At 41.9% G+C, this 17,827-nt stretch overlaps 1 protein-coding gene across 5 annotated transcripts in view; it reads right to left on the reverse strand.

Annotated features, from left to right (window-relative positions):
* SEPTIN11 (septin 11) overlaps positions 1 to 10,005 on the reverse strand; it is a 119,429-nt gene extending 109,424 nt beyond the window's left edge. For all 5 annotated transcript variants that reach the window (XM_077143081.1, XM_077143080.1, XM_077143083.1 and 2 more), the window contains exon 1: positions 9,848 to 10,005. In XM_077143081.1, the coding sequence (XP_076999196.1) occupies positions 9,848 to 9,874 (27 nt within the window). In that variant the 5' untranslated portion in view covers positions 9,875 to 10,005. The remainder of the gene's footprint in view (positions 1 to 9,847) is intronic.
* Between the last annotated feature and the right edge of the window lie 7,822 nt (positions 10,006 to 17,827).

Here is a 17,827-nt window from a genome sequence, read left to right on the forward strand (position 1 = left end):
ATGAGAGATCTATTTGCAAACTCAGATTTTGGTTCCGGTTTAGTGGGAAAGTAGAAAGGAATATAGTTTTGGCATCTTCATTCATACATGGTGCTGGCTGGGGCTCAATGAATGTTTGTTGAAATAATGAGAAATTAGGAAAAGGCACTGAAGAATAAGAACACAAGAAAATTTAGCAATACTTAGCAATATCCCCACCCCCAACCCAAAGGTTATATAGATCTCTAGTACATAAAGCCACTGAGAGTTTCTTCATCACCCCCAGCTTAGACTAGGTTATAACATCCAATTTAGACTCAGATCCTCTTTCCCAGGGCTTAAAACCCAGCTTTACAACAGCAGCTAATAGACAGCATATTATTAATTTCAATAGATAAATTTAATTTTCTGCCAAAATTCATAAAATACCTTAGAATTCTGGTTTCTGAATGGGGTAAAGTTTATTACAATAATTAAAAGACTCAGAGATAAAACTATGCTTTAACTGCAGCCCACCCAGCATTGGAGGAGAGGACTAATTAAGACATTGAATATGGATTGGATGAGGCTTTGAAAACAAGGAGGTATGTAATAGATAAACAAATCATCCCATCAGGCCAAGGTACTAGCCAAGACGGCCCATGCAAGAAGTCAAACCAAACCTGAGAGTGAGAGCTAAGGTGACAAATTTGGGGAAAATTGGAGAATAAATCAGTTTGGTTTATGTAATTTCCAAGGACCTCTACTACATTCTCAGAAATTATCCCTAGGCTTCACTTAGAGGAAGTGAAGTAATGATTTGAACAATTATCTTAAAAACTTTTAGACATTAAATTCAGACCCTTAAAAAAGTTCAGTATTAGTTCATTAAAAGTTGTTTTAAAAATTATTACCTCATTTTTCCAGTCTTCACAGACAGCATAGCCCAAAAATTTTGATTTTTTAAAATAGTTTAAAGCTTTGACCCAAGTTCACATTACATATATCAAAAACATATTTTGAATATAAAAATCTATTTTCCCCATATACCCTACATTTAGCACCTAAAACATAAAATATGAAATTGACTTGAAATAGATAAGTAAAACAAGCTACAGAACAAACTCAAAAACAAGCATTTCCATTCTGAGACAAAGTGAAGAAACTACCGGAAGTTCCAAGAACTAGAAATGAAAATTATAGAAAAAATTCAGGTGATGAAACCAGGTTTTTTTTTTCTCTTCTAAGTCTGATTTTTACTACTGCTTGAAATCTTACTGCTAATAAATAGTAGTCAAAACCTGGTAAAAGATCAGTTTGCTCTGAGCATTTATTTTTAATTAATGTCCAGCATAGTTTGGTATGTTATAAAACTAGTATTTATATTTTCTTCTTAGCATAATATAAAAGAGCCCCAAATTACAAGGGCCTGAAACAAGGACTTGCATGCATGCAGTTATTTTGGAAAGTGATTCAGAGAAACAGGAGTGGGGTGGAACAGTGAAATAGGGAAGGAGGGACAGCTATCCTAAGGGGAGACATTAGGAAGCTGACCACTGATGTGGGCTGCGGGTGGTTTACACAACACACACTCCCTTCCCCTAAGATTGTTGATAAAGACTAAGAATGCATGTCACATGGTCAAGGACTACACAACATGTGGCTAGATGGTAATGAGGCTTTCTTAAATGTTCACAACTATATTTGATAATTCCTCTTTATTTCAAAAAATTTAACTGTTTAAAAAAAGTTGGGGCTGGTGTGGGGAAATTCCAGTGCTATGTGGATGCAAGCAATCACTGTTTCAGTACTTCAAAGAAAGAAAGTACTGGCTACACAGCAAGGGCATATTTAATCACTGCCTCAAAGGCTGTCAGGGTACTCAGACTAGAAAAAGGAAAGACTGCGCATTTCCAGGGTGCAAGAGAAGGAGCAAATGCCCACTTTCCTACTGGGGTAGGTTGGGTTAGAGGTACTAGTATAAGCCCAGTCTTCAGTACCAAACCTCTATTAAATTTCCCCAGGATAACTAATTTTGTTAAGATGTATGTTCCTGGCATCATTGTAACTCTTTGTATATACTAACTCATTTAATCTTGCAACTCTCCAAGGAAGGTGCTGAAATTATCTTACAGATGAGGAACATGAGGTAGACAAGGTACCTTGTCTAAGAAAAAAAAAAAAAAGCTTGTTAAATGGCTCACAGATGATTCCCTACAGCAGGCGCAATCTGGCTCCAGAGCTCAATTCTTGGCCAAAATGCTATTTACTACTGCCTCTCAGTAGAGAGAAAATGAAGCAAGGAAAAGAAGAGGACCATCTGATGCATGCGTAGTTAGGAACAGGCAGACTGGGAAAGGTCTGATTTGGAAACATCTCAAGGGAAATGATTCTGTCCTGCAGCTAGAAGCCCTAATGTCCTCAAAACCATTTCCCAGAGTATATAGGCCACAGCTGGGGACAACCAGAGAGTAGAACAGAAGGTCACCACCTACCACTTGATGATGATGCCTCTGGAAGCTCATCCTGGGTAAACAACCAGAATAATCATACTCTGTCTTTAATTCTTCTATTTAACGCTCTTAAAAAAAAAAAAAAAAAAAGGATACCAGTGGGAATCACAGTTAAGTAAACAGAGTGAGAAAAATCATGACAGGCAGGAAGACAGTTTAAAAAAAAAAAAAGACTTCTGGCTTTAAAATAGATAACCTAACTAGGATGGCATGGTAAACTGTATTATTCAAAATATTCACTGCTCCTTCGTAGGGAAGCTTTACTCCCCCATCCTATGGCCCCCAAGCTTGGAAAAGTGATACACAGTCCCACTCCCTGCAGGATTATCCATCCCCATCCTGCTGAATCATGGAGTGAACATGTGACTTATTTGACTAATGACAGTTGTGTAGAAGTCAGTCCATGGTTCACCATGTCTTTTTTTCCTCTACTACCAGATTGGCAAAGTCCAGACACAGGATGTTCCCTTAGCCTGGGTCCTGGAATCAGTACAACATGGAGCAGACAAGTTGCATTTCCTGAGTGAGAAGTAAACTTTCGCTGCATAAGCCAACAAAACATGGAATCAATTTGTTACCTCAACATAATTTAGTCTAACTGATAGAGATGGGAAGTCTGCACAAATGTTGATCTAAGAGCCCTTGGTTCTCAGCTTACTCTCCCACTAAACAGCTATATTAGATTAGGCAAGTAACAACTTCTATGTGCCTGTTCGTTGTCTATTTGGTTTACTTCTTGGGAATTTTGTGAGGATAAAATAACTGTCTCAACAGTAATTTGCATAGAAAAAAATTTTAATTAAGATTTGAAGCAGGCTTCCTAGATACAGAGATTTTTGGTCCATCTTTCTCTTCCAACAACAGGTATGAGTAAATTTAACGAGCAGCTTTAATAAGATTTGTAAAATGTATATTGGTAAGAAAATGGTTCACAATCAGGTTAAGATGAATGAAAAAGGCATTAAGTCTTGAGTGTGGGGGGCAGGGGGAGGTAATGGGGAGTCTACCCTGGCTTTTAACAGGCTTTTTTCTCTCTTATTCTTATAGAACTCAATGGATTTTTTTCCATTTTTTAATTAGAGCAGTTGTAGGTTTACAGAAAAATCATGCAGAAATACAGAGTCCCCATACACAACCCTATTAATTAGCACCTTGCTCGATGGATTTTTGGGGGGATAGGCGGTGGGTGCATGGACTCAGTGGATTTTTAATTTCCTTTCTGGACAATACTAACTGCCGCTTAAAATTCAAGGTCGGAGGGTGTCCTGCCATAAGCCCCAAGCCCCCTTAAAGATTAAGTTGCTTCAGTGTTCAAGAAAATAAGACTTTCTCATTCTCTATCTCTATGCATAAGTCTCGACAGTAGAAGATCTATGCCTGCAGCATTGTCACTGTCATCCTTCTCTGTGTGACCTTACTTGGTCTTTACTTCTATTCTTTGAGGGCTCAATTTGGGTATGAAAAGAATCAACTCCCCTGCTCTTTTTCTCATCCTGCCTATTCAACTGAATCCTGAAGAATTATTACCAGGCAGATTTTCAGTGCTTCCATCAACCACTTTCTAGGTAAACCCAATATTAAGAAAGAAACTGAGCTATCTTAAATTAGGGAAGAAAGGCAGATAGGATATAAATATACAAAGAGCTATGTAGAAAATATGCATATGTCTTCAAGAGTGCACTACACAATCTGGTCTCTTCCCACCTCTCCAGTCTTCTGTCTTCCCACTCTCTCCATCCTACCCTGAACACTAATGTCCCAGCCACACTGGATTTCTTTAAGATGCTCTCCCTCCCCCCTTCCAGGGCTTTGCACATGCTGTTCCTTTGGCCTGGAACACTTTTCCACAGCTTCCTCTCTCCTCACTTTCCTTGCTAAGTTCTATTACTCATCCTACAGAGAAATTTCATGAGAGCAGCAGGGACTGCTTCAAGCAACACACCATAATAGCCTCAGCACCAGGTGCACAGGTGGTTCAGTGGTAGAATGCTCACCTGCCATGGGGGAGACCCAGGTTCGATTCCCGAACCATGCACCCAAGAAACAAAACAAACAAACAAAAAATAAATAAACAACCTCAGCACCTCCACATACAAAGTGCACAAGAAACAGCTGATAAAATAGATGAATTAGGAAGCCAAAAAGAATTAATGATTTGTTAAGGTGTTGAGGGTTGTTTTGTTTTTCAGTTCCTAACCTTCCTATATTATTGTGATTTTATTTCTCCAAGGGAAAAGTTAGAAAGTAAGAAAATCATAAGTTATCTTCCCAAAGGCATGTTACTTAACAATGATCAAAAACAAGTGGAAACAAAGTTCCCACTTGTCAGGTACCAAAGATATGAGTGCAATAGGTTCTTTCGGTACGCTGAAGACTTTCCCAGCAGCCTCTCCACTGCAGCCTGTTCTCTCTATCAACACATCATACATCACACTCTATCCCAGATGGTCACAGTTGAGCAGGTGAACAAAGCATGTCCATACAACTCGATTTCCTGAGTCCTATAACTTGAGCAATTCACTCCCAACATAACTATACTCCTTGGAGCTGACTGTAAAGGTGGTGGGTCTAGTATCTTGGCTTTAGACATATGAAGGGATGCACTACTGATTCCTACATCAAGTCAAGCCCAAGAAATTTTACTTCAGATCACTCAGTAAATTCTTTTTAAAAGCCTGTTTGTATCACCTTAGCTGAAGTATTGTTTTTAGGTTTAACAGCAGCTGCATTGACCAGCTGCCAGCAGAGTCTGAATGGGTAAGGGAACTCATTGTTTAGTTGGAAGGGAGTTTTCTGTCAATCTGGATAACTAAAAAAAAAAAAAGTGGGTATCAATTATTTTGTAAAGCAGGTCTCTTTGGGAAAAGATAAAAGCCTTAGATCTGCTGGTTCTTTGTTTAGGTAATAGTTCAGCTTCACTGTCCCCAATTGGAAAATGTCTAGCTAAAGGTTATGAAAGACAATAAAACGATTTAAAAAATCTAAGAACAGCTTTTACTCCCAACCAGGCCTAATGCCATCCTATAAAGAAAAACACAGGCATAGAAAACTCTGATTATAGCCTATTCCACAGAGTCTATACCTGATGAAATTCTCAACTGTGGGATCATCAATGGGTATAAACACTGGGTCTTTGGCAATCAATCACAGCCATTCAAGTCATAGGAACAGTCTCACAATCATTCATTCCTTTGTGTGGACTTGATGGCCCTGCCAAAACACTAAGCATTGTTTCCTTCATCATGAGAGTGTTTGAACAGCCAGCTATGACCCATCCAGGCCCACAATTTGGTCTCTAAGTATCAATCTATAAGAGATGGGCTATAAATGCTGATATAAATCTCAGAAAGTTGAAAATACACTAACAAACTAAGAAATGTTATATGAGGATAGTGGGATATGGATAATTTTGTTCTTTTAATCAATTATTTGGGTCTATTTTCAATTTAAGTAGAAACTTCATTTTTTATATAGATACTTCATTTTTTAAGAAGATATTTTAAAGGTAAAAAATTAATAATGGCTTCCAAACGCTTTAAAAAAGGAGAGTACTACATTTCAAACACTTCTTAATAATTGCTTATGGAGCCTCCATGTGTATAATTTATGTTACTGACCAGAGTTTCAATTTTTATAAATCTCCCCCTAGATGACAGCCCCTTTATCGTTGATTTGGTCCTCCCCTGGACCTTTTTCAGCTCCATTAATCTTTCCCCAGGTACAACAGCCACAGCTCTCAACCTGGAGTCACATCCTCAAGTCACAGAAATGGCAACTTGATAACAAGGGGAAAGAACATTCAGTATTGGTACCCACTCTCCTGAAGATGCCACCATATCTTCTGGGACTGCTTATAGTGATCTCCAGACAGATATCATCCTTTATGCATCATAACTGCTAGCTAAGCAAAAGATACATAATTTCTTTTCTCCCTAAATTATTTACAGAGTCCATGAAATGTGTCACTTTAATATCTATGCATACCAAATCTCTAAGAATAAAAGCTCCAGGTAAGAAAGGACTTTCTCTCTTATCCACAGCTGTATCCCCAAGCACCTAGAACAGTACCTGGCATTTATTTGGTGCTCAATAAATAGTGTTAAATGAGCAAATTAATAAACTTGGCTTTTTCCGTTTCTTTTGTCTCAACAGACAGAAGAGCAATTAAAAGTGTTTCTTGAAGGATATCATAGGGGACTCTTCACCACTGCAAAAGTTGAAGCACATACCTTCTGCTAGGGATAAAGAAAGAAATATTTCTGCTTTGGGGAAGCAGCTGAACCAAATGACCTTTAAAGGTACTTTCAACTCCTAGACATTATAACTTTCTGAACACAATACCTAAAAATGAGGCACTAGGTAAAGGACAGCAGATCAGCCATTTAAGCCTGCTCCCTGGGAAGAGTAAATTACTATGCTCTGTTTAAAATAAAATTAATAGCTGCCCTGGGACTTGGATGCAAATATACTAATTCATCCAAACTATGGACACATCCCTGGGGCAGGGGTGCTCTTGTAAATCATCAGTTGCTCTCTGGAAACGCAGATATGCTTCAGGTCTTCTCAGGGCCAAGCTCTAAAACCATTCACTGGAAAAGGGAGAAGCTAGGGGGTTAAAATTAAAACTGAAACAGAATCACATTAAACTGAAGGTTTGTCTACCTGCCAACAAGTACACTTAAGAAGCATATCTGAATTTAGCTACAAGGACTAAATGAATGTAACTGAATATAACCACTTCATAAGATAAAGATAATACTGCATTTGACATACAAGGATATTTAGACAAATGACATTATTTACCTGGGATATCATACAAAGATGTTTAAATTCCGGAACGTCTAAAATTGGGTCAAGCTATTCAATTGAATTTTTCTTGAATCTGAACGACAGGACCAGTTTATAGGGAAAAGAGATATACTTGTGTCTTACAAACAACTTTTAAAAAAATCTAACTCTAAATTAGTGGCTAGGGAAATTCCATTCACACATAAATCATCTTTGGAATGATTGTTTTCACACCTTTCCTCTCTTCTGTTCAGATCACAAAATTAATAAGAGGACAGGAGGAACAGAAAACACTAATGTTAAAGATATGGTGCAGAACCTTAGAACTGGGTTTGGAGATTCTTCTACATTCACTAGATTGTTGTGAAGACAAAATAGGCTAAGAAGTACAGAGACTACACTTACAGTAACCCAGTGAATAAAGTGCAACAGTTCAACAATTCCAACGGAAATTTAATCACACATAAAAGACTTTTCAACTTTGTAGTCAATTCCTGATCCCCCACACTACAACTAGTAAAAAAAAAAGTTGTTTTTAAATTCTAAGTAATTCTCGGTTATTTAATGTTAATTCCAGTGACAACAGAGAACGTGCAGAGAAACCAGTTACCTCCTCTACACACATATATCTTCAAAAATCTCCTCTATTACCTAAATGAGAAAAGAGGTCTTACACAGCATTCTGCGGATTATGCTCACATCTGGTTGACAGACCTGTGTTGGATGTGATTACAGCCACAAAACTAACTCTTAAATCCACATACTGTTCCTATTTAACTGACATATATGAACCTAACTAATTTATAGAAAATGTGCAGCAAATTACTTCTTCCACCTCCCCTACACTCAAGAATGTACCAGCAGTAGGTGTTACCAAAACGTCCCAGCACACACACACCCAAAAGAAACTCTTTGCATTTCTGAATACTCTCCAATTTACCTAAAGCAGAGGTTATTTCAGTTATCTGAATCTGTACCCGGGAAACGTGTATAGTGGGGGGAGGGTGGAAGAATAATTTAACCAGATCAAGTTGACCTTTGTGGACCTCAATTTCCTCACCTGCAAAACAACGTGATCAGCTCACAGACCATGCCAATTCCCTCAATAACAATTTATACTCACTAACTTTCAAAAGCATATTTTCCGTGCAAGTAGAGAACTAAGTTAAGAACTTGTTATTAAATATCAGAGTTAAAAATGCCTAAAAGACCCAGAGCTGCACTTTAAACTGACCATCCATTGCACATTGTCTGACCGTGGAGAACGTCTTTGAAAATACCGCGGCAAGCAAACCACCAAACCGAGTTAGAACAAGCTGAACCACCCCGCGCGGACTTCCTGCTTGGGGGCGGCAAAGTGAGTGTGTATCTGAGGAGCAGCTGAAAAGAGAGAGGGAAAGAGCCGGTAGTCTCAGGGCACAGCTCGCACTTCTGTGGTTTCAAAGCTCCCAGGATCTCCGTGAGATTTTGTCTACAATTACAAGTCCTCTCAAGCCACCAGCTACAACTTCACAGCTGTAGGAAGGGGGGAAAAAAGGAGGAGATGGTAAAGGCCCTCGCTGCACGGGACCTCAAAGCGTGTCGGGCGAAAGGGGACTCTGAACGCCGACAAAGAAATGGGGAAAGAGAAAGAAAGAGCCCTCCGCCTTTCCCACCCGACTCGGCTCCTTTCAATAAAAAAGAAAGGCTGCCGCCGCCCTTTACCCCCGCCTTTTACCCGGAGATGCCCAGCACAACTGGACCGCACCCTCCAAGTCCGGCTCCCTGCAGGCCGGATCCCGAGTCCCGCAAGTCCAGGAGGCGCGCCCTCTAACCAGCCCGCGGCCCTCGAAGTCGAGGCCTGAGCATCCCCCTCTCTCTGTCCCTCACTCCGGGTGGTGGACACCGGATTCTCCACGCACCCGCCCTCCCTTCCTCTTCCTCGCGTCCCCGCCACCTCCGCGCCGCCCCCGGCCTTCAAGCCGCAGAGCATTTCAATACTCCACCCCAACAAGGGAGCCTTTAGAAAACTTTGTGTATCTAGGGCTTTTGTCCACATCCTGGGCAGGGCCTGGTCACCCGGGTGGGTGCCTGAGGGTGTCCGGAATCACACAATGTGCTGGGGAAGCCACCATGGAAATCCCACCCTTTATTTTTGCCCGCTTCTACAACTGTGTGACAAACAGAGGTTGGGCTAACAATTTCCATGCCCTGACAGCCCCCTGGGGTGGGGAAGCCGGGAGGAAACCTCTGCACCCGGTGCCTTTCTCCAGTCACGAGGAAAGAGGTGTGCGCGCCGAGAGGGAGACAGCCGAGAAACACCGCGGCTAAAATAATCCTTTTCAAATAGGAGAGGGGGTCCTTTTTCTCCCATACCCCGCAGAAGGGGCGAGGCGAGGTGATACACTGTTGCATCACGTAGTAACTGAAGCTCAGCTCACCTCTCCTCAGCCCTAGACACGCGCCCAAATGCATGCACACACCCACAGCAACCACGGTCCCGAGCCCCCGCCCGGGTCCTCACATTCTCCACCCGCACTCGCCCCCCAGCGCGGACCACCAGGCGCAGGAGACGCAGGGGAGGGGGGAAGCTAAGCCCCAGCACTCACAGAGGGTCTTCCCACCGCCACGGCCATCGCGGCTGCGCCTCCGGCTCCGACTGCGCCCGGGTGCTTTCCGCCGACACTGGCTGCTGCTCTGGCTCCGGCTCGCCTCCCCCGCGCCTTTCTCGCGGCTGCGCTCTACTAGCGCGCGGCTCCCGCTCTCGACCAGCGGCATCTGCTCCCCCCACGCCACCGCCCCTCCCGCTTTATTAGAGCAACATGGCCACCCGCCTGGAAGGGACCATTCTCTTCCCCAGAAAGGGGTGTGAGCCTGCGCCCCCGCGCTGAGGCGGCGGGAGGGAGACGGTGGGCGGGCTCTGAGTCCCAGCCCGCCCGCCCAGGTCGCAGGGCTAGCCCTCGCCGGAGGTAGCCGCCGGCGGGGAAGCGACCCTCACCGGTGCCAACGAGAAGCTCCCCGCAACTGCGCTGACGGCTACCCCTGCCTCCACCACGTGCTGAAGTCCAAGTAAAAGCCTGAGCTCGGAGGTCGCAGCCGGGTCCCCGGCACGCGCTTTGCGAAGCCAGCTAGCCAGTGGGGCTGCGGAGAGGGGGGAGGGAGGCTGGGGGAGACGGGTCCCCAGAGAAACACCTCGCGTAGAGTTAGTCCCGGGTGGTCACACCCCAACCGTAGAAACCTTATTTGAAAGGGGGTTTGGGCGACCAGGGAATGGTTGGCGACCGAAGTGAGGTTGGGCAGGCCCCGGACAAGGGAAGAGTTGCCCCTACAAACTTTTTCGATATAAAGACGGGCAGCTGGAAGCTATCACTGCAGCGGGCACCGGGTAGTTTCTGCTGCGGACGACCCAACCACCTCCTACTTGAAAGGAAGAAAAAAACGCCCGGGCTGGAGAATTAAGGCGGCTGTTGGCTAGCCTAGGGAGTAGAGACCGAGGCCTCCCCCGGGTGTAACTGGAGAGGCGCTGATTGCACGTAGGGGCTCAGCCCACAGTATTTGATCGCGAGAGATAAACACCTGACGACCCTGAGGCTGGCACGTGGGAGCTGTGGCTTGGGGGTCCTGCGAGGGGCAGAAGCCGCGATGGCGCTAGGCTGGGGCGGTGGCGTCGGTGGGACTGAGAAACTGCTCTTCGGTGGACAAGGATTTTTCCAGGAGATTGTTGGTTGTTACTGCTTGTCTGTGGCGGATGGAACGGCGGAGTCCTAATGCGTGAGCGGTGGTGCAGCACCACCACCCCGCATGTCAGGGCGTCAGATGCGCTGTAAAATGCCCGCGGCCCCTCGTGGAACTGGAGAAGCGAGACCCTGACGACGTGCTGCTTGAGGATAGCTGCCGGACTGAGGCGCGAACCAGTTGGATTGAAGCACAGGGAAAGTGAGGTGAGACGGAGAAGAGCTGTGATCAGCCCACGGATTGCACCCTCAGGGAAAGCCAGGACCTATTGAATTAGGTGAAAGACAAACCGCCTCTTTGGTCTGGGGCGCCTCAGAGTCTGATCTGAGACTTCAAACACCTAAGTCTCTTGTGTCTGCCCCTCCCGCGGTCTCTGTCTTTCTTCAGTGGGTGGTAGGATTCCAAAGCGCCCCACAGCCTTTGGCTAAAGGTGGTATGGTTGTGACATAACCCGGGAGGTGAGCAAGGAGTCCGAAACTACCCAGGATGAATTCCACGACAGGACAGCGCTGAAACAGCCAGAGTCGAGAGAGTGCAGGCATGAAAGAAAGGTGAAGGCATTGATTTGGGGTGTTCAGCCTGGGGACTGACCCAGACTTGTAAAGCACCGACCTCTCCAGTTTTGAAAGCCCACCACCACCACCAAACTTCAAGACTTTTGTGAGGGAAGGGGCCACCATTTTATACTAAGTATGCAATAAGTGCTGAATTAAGATTACACACGAGTGGATGTTATGCAAAGAGGCGGGCGAAAGAGAAATATTTTTCATATGCATTACTGTTGTGTGTAGGCATTTTGTCTTTTCTGCCATAGGGAAGATTGGATGGCCACGTTGCCCATGGACAAGTGGTCTCAAGTATTCTCCCAAAAAAGCAATTCCACACACTACCAGCTGAATGTAGAGGCCAATTGGGAACAAACTCTCCATTTTGTGCTATGTTGAACAGACTGCAAGCTTTGATTTTTGTTGTTGTTGTTATTTTTTGCTTGTCAATGTTTGTTGTAAACTCAGCTGACTAGATTGTAAGGATATGGGCCCCCTACATTTGTGGGTATGTTAGCTTAAAGTTATTTATTCCACTATTTGTTTCAGGAAACCCTTCTAAAGGACAAAATCACTGTTTTAATCTAGGAACAATGCATTAAATTCTCCCTGTCCTTTTTTGGCAGGTAGGCCCAAATTCGTAATAAAAATACAATTTAGGGCGGGCCGCGGTGGCTCAGCGGGCAAAGTGCTTGCCTGCTATGCCGGAGGACCTCGGTTCGATTCCCAGCCCCAGCCCATGTAACAAAAACAAACAAAAAAAAACAAAATACAATAAAACAAGAAAATGTTTAAAGATGTTTCCCTTTCTTCCTTCCTTCCTTCTATCCTTCCTTCCTTCTCTCTGTCTTTAAAAAAAAAAAAAAAAAAAAAAAAATACAATTTAATTACTTTTGACCGTGGGAGGGTATTTCAGTATCAACTCTCATGAAGTTTTTCAAATATTCATTATATAACCAAACTACCTACTTTCAAAATATGGGCTTTGGGGACATAAAAATTTGATGGGACAGACCCTTGATCTTGGGGATTGCCCTTATGAAACTTATTCTTGCAAAGGAGAAGCTAAGCATACTTAAGATTATGCCTAAGAGTCACCCCCAGAGAACCTCTTGTTGCTCAGATGTGGCCTCTCTCTCTAACCCAACTCAGCGGGTGAACTCACTGCCTTCCCCTTGTACGTGGGACATGACTCCCAGGGGTATACATCTCCTTGGTAATGTGGGATATGACTCCCAAGGATGAGCCTGGCCCTGGCATCATGGGAATGAGAAAGCCTTCTTGCCCACAAGGGGGAAGATAAATGTAACAAAATTAAGTTTCAGTGGCTGAGAGATTTCACATAGACTTGAGAGGTCTTTCTTATGCAATATATAGATAGCCTTTTTCAGTTTTTTTGGTATATTGGAATAGCTAGAGGGAATTACCTGAAACTGTTCAGCTGTAATCTAATAGCCTTGATTCTTGAAGATGATTGAATAACTTTATAGCTTTTAAGGTGTGAACATGTGAGTATGTAAACCTTGTAACTGACACTCCTGTTATCCAGTGTATGGACAGATGAGTGAGAAAAAAAGAAGAAAGAAATGACGGGGAGGGGGAGTGTCTGCGGGTAGTAGGATGTTTTGGGTGTTCTTTTTTACTTTTTTATTTTTATTCCTATTTTTACGGGTCTTGAAGTAATGAAAATATTCAAAAATCATTTGAAATGATGAATGCACAGCTTTATGATGATACTGTGAACCACTGATTGCACACTTTAGATGATTATATCTCAAGAGATAAATCATTGAAGAAAAAAAATACTGACTTCACCACTTTCATGTAACCTTGCGCAAGTTATATAAACTTTCTATGGTTCAATTTCCTCATCTTAAAAATATGTTTAACATGATAAGATGCTCAGCTTCATTAGCCATTAGGGAAATGCAAATCAAAACCACAGTGATACCATTTCACACCCACTAGAATGGCTACTATTCTGTTATTTAAAAAAGGGGAAATAAGTGTTGGAGAAAAAAGACCCTTAATACATTGTTGGTGAGAATGTAAAATGGCTCTGACAGTTTAGCAGTTCCTCAGAAAGTTAAGTACAGAATTACCATATGGCCCATCAATCCCACTTCGGGTCCGTACTCAAAAGAATTGAAAGCAGGGAGTGGAACAGATACTCACACATTGATGTCCAAAGCAGCATTATTCACAATTATCCACAGATGGAAGCAACACAAGTATCCACCAATAGATGAATAGAGAAACAAATGTGGCATATATGTACAATGGAATGCTATTCAGTTATAAAAAGGAATAAAGTTCTGATACATGTAATAACATGGTTGAACCTTGACGACATCATATTGAGTGAATAAACCAGACATAAAAAGACAAATATTATATGATCTCATTGATATGAAATAATTAGAATAAGCAAATTTACAGAGTCACAAACTAGAATACAGGTTATCAGTAGCTGGGGTGGGAGTAGAGAATGGAGAGTTAATGCTTAATTGGTACAGATGGAAAAGTTTTGGTAATGGATGATGATGGTGATGGTAGCACAATATTGTGAATATAATTAACACCAATCATTTATATATCTAAGCACGGTTAAAAGGGTAAATTTTAGGTTGTATATAGTTATTAGAATAAATGTTAAAAATATATGACTGTACAATATAGGCAACACTAATGTATAGTATGGACAGTATAATTAGTAGTGCAATTATAATAATCTTTCATCAATCTTGAAAAAGGAATCACACTATTGCAAAGTGTTAATAATAGGGCAGGTATTTGTGAACTCTGCATTTTATACATGACTTTTCTGCAAAAAAAAAAAAAAAGCCCTATTACTAATTGTTTTAGTCTGCCAAGGCTGCCAGAGTGCAATGCACCAGAGATGGATTGGCTTTTTATAAAAGGGGATTTATTTAGTTAAAAACTTATAGTTCTTCAGAGGATAGGCAGCTAACTTTCATCTAAGGTTCTCTCTTACGCAGGAAGGGCACAGGGCAATGTCTGCTGACCTCTCCCAGCTTCTGGGTTCCGACAGCTTTCCCTAGAGTGATTCTTTACTGCATCTCCAAATGTCTGAGCTGAGCTGCAACTGCTGAGATGAGGTATGCTGAGCTGCACTGAACTCTCTTCTGGCCTCTCTCTTTTAAGCCTCCAGCTAATTAAATTAAACATCACTCATTGCTGAAAGCACTCCCCTTAGCCAACTGCAGATGTAATCAGCCATAGATGAGCTTCACATGCTAATGGTTCAAGTCCACAGCAACAGAACTAGGTAACATCACCTGGCCAAGTTGACACCTGAACCTAACTACCACACTAATAATAATAATGGAATGTAAATAAATAAATAAATAGGCTTGGGAAAAATTTCCAAAAGTTAAAAAAAGTCACAGGCTTTTATCACAGGATAATATTTATCATAGTGAATATTATTTGAATCACCTAAACATGAGTAAACAAACTTCCAGGGATCCACTTTTAATAATTCTTATCATATTACCTGTGAATAAGGCATTATATATAGATACTCTGCAAAACAGTTTGACAGTTTCTTATAAGGTTAAGCCTACCCTTACTATATGACCCAGCAATCCCACTTTCATTTACCTGAGAAATGAAAAGTTACATTCACACAAAACCTTGGACACAATGTACAGAAGCCTCATTTATAATTTACAAAAACTGGAGATAATGCAAGTGCCCTTTAGTGAGTAAATGAGTAAACCTACTACAGTCAGACAATGGAATGCTACTAAGCAATGAAAAGGAGAAAACTACTGATAAAAGCAAAAACTAGTATAAATTTCAAAGGCATTTTGCTGAGTGGAAGAAACCAATCTCCAAAGATTGCATGACAACAGTTATATGACATTCTTGAAAAGATAAAACCACAGTGACAGAGAACAGATCTGTGGTTTGCCAGGGTTTAAAGATAGGCGGAGGCTACAAAGAAGCAGCACTACAGACATTCTTAGGTGATGGAATTATTCTATATCCTAATTACAGTGGTAGTTCCATGTCTATATGTATTAAAATCCATAAAACTATATACAAAAGGAGTCAGTTTTTTTTTTTAAAAAAAAAAAAAGAGTCAATTTACTGTGGTAGTTTTGAAAATAAAATGAGATTGGTAGGGAAAAATTTGTTTAATGATAGTTCCTCCCTAACAGAGTTGTTGAAGGATTATATTAACTTTTAAATTATGGGCCTAGCACTATATAAAGACAAGATAGAAAAGTGATGCCTCTCTCACTCCTAACCAGTGCAGAGTCTGGTAAGAGAATTCTGATAAATAAACCAAATCCTCAAAGAGGGATTTTAAAGCACTGTAGGAACTATTCTGCATGTGGGAATAGGAAAGCCTTCACCAAGGTGGTAGAACAGTGCTGGGGAGCAAGGAGGTTACTCCAGGCAAGGGAATAGAATGAGGTTTCAAAGGTGAGGATACTATATGCATGGTAGATTGTCTGGCATTGATAGGATAAGTATAAGAGCTTTAGAGGGAATGTGATAGAACAGGAGAACATGGCATTTCATCAGAACTTTAGATCACCATTTATTAGCTTTGTGACATTGATCAAGTTAACTTTTCTTTGTCCAATTTTTTCAGTTGTAAAATAGGATAGTGTTCTAGTCTGCTAGGGAGCCAAAATGCAATATACGAAAAATGGGCTAGCTTTTAAAAATGGGGATTTATTAGCCTTACAAGCTTACAGTTCTGAGGCCTTGAAAATGTCCAAATCAAGGCATCATCAGGTGATGCTTTCTCCTGAAAGACCGGCCACTGGCAATCCTTGACTCTTCTGCCACATGGCAAGGCACATGGCAGGGTCTGTTAGTCTCTCCCTTCTCTGCCAGGAGGGTTTTGTTGCCTTCAGCTTCTGGTCTCCTGGGCTTTCTCCTTCAGCTTCTGTGGCTTTCTCTCTGTGTCTTTTTCCCATATTCATTCCATTTATAAATCCAGTAAGAGGATTAACACCCATCCTGGGCTGTGCCCCAATTGAAGTAGTCAGAAAGTCCCACCTATAACAGGTTCACACCAACAGCAAAGGATTCACTTTAAGAACATAATTTTCTCCAAACCATCACAGACACTAACAGGGAATCCTGGCAGTGGACATTGCTTTGCTACGTGAGATTCATTCTCAATGCTGCCCTCTGCTCCTGGAACCTGGGTTTATGGACTACATCAAAGGGGTTTCTTTCACTTTTGCTTGCAGTAGAACAGAGGGAGGGTAGAGTGGGAGTGTTTATTCTCTAAGACTCCCTTGCTGTGGCATTATCGCAGGCTGGCTGCACCCCTCAACCAAAGCTCAGAGCAATCCACTGTTACTCCCTTGGAGGTAACCTCACCACAATACACCCAAGAGATTGTGGTCCAAGCTTGGACAATCAGTGTCAAGTTTGAAAACTGAGCCAAGGGGCACAAAGACAGTACAAATTATTAGTTTGTGCATTCCTTTTTTTTTTTTTTTTTTGGCTTATGTTATCTAGTATTTATTACTGTGGCTTGTGATCAAAGAGACCTAACACAAGATTACTCTAGTTACAGTACAAATGATGGATGGAGAGGGGTAATAATTGGAGGATTGTTAAGAAGATAAGTGCTATGGTCAAGAGAAAGCAAATCCACAACACGGGTTAGAAAGCACTAAAACTACACAAATTTTCTAGGGACATATATGGATCCTAATGTCCTAGGACTCAAGTGTGCTAGGTAGGGAGTAGGGGAAGGAGAGAATCAAAGATTATTCAGCATAAAGCTGGAAATCCAGTAAAGGCTGCACATTCAAGGAAAGCTTAATTGGTACAAATGAAAAAGTTGGGGTAATGGATGGTGGTGATGGCAGCACAACACTGTGAATGTAATCAACACCAATGACATATATATGAACGTGGCGGTTAAAGGGAAATTTTAGGTTGTATATATGTTACTAGAATCAAAATTTAAAAAAACAACAACATAGGGCTGTACAACCTAAGCAGTGAATGCTAATTTAAATGATGGACTATAGTTAATAGTACAATTATAAAAATGTTCTTTCGTGAATTATAACAATGTACCACACAAATGCAAGCTGTTAATAAGAGGGTGGTTTAAAGCAATAGGCTGAGCCCCCAATCTTGGGGTTTGTTCATAAGAAAACCCCACAAAGGATAGGCTAACTACTTAGAATTGGGCCTAAGAGTCACCCCCAAGAGAGCCTCTTTTGTTGCTCAGATGTGGCCTCTCTCTCCAGCCAATACAACAAGCGAACTCACCACCCTCTCCCTCTCTGCGTGGGACATGAC

This window comes from Tamandua tetradactyla, chromosome 24, assembly GCF_023851605.1.
Source record: "Tamandua tetradactyla isolate mTamTet1 chromosome 24, mTamTet1.pri, whole genome shotgun sequence".
NCBI lineage: Eukaryota > Metazoa > Chordata > Mammalia > Pilosa > Myrmecophagidae > Tamandua > Tamandua tetradactyla.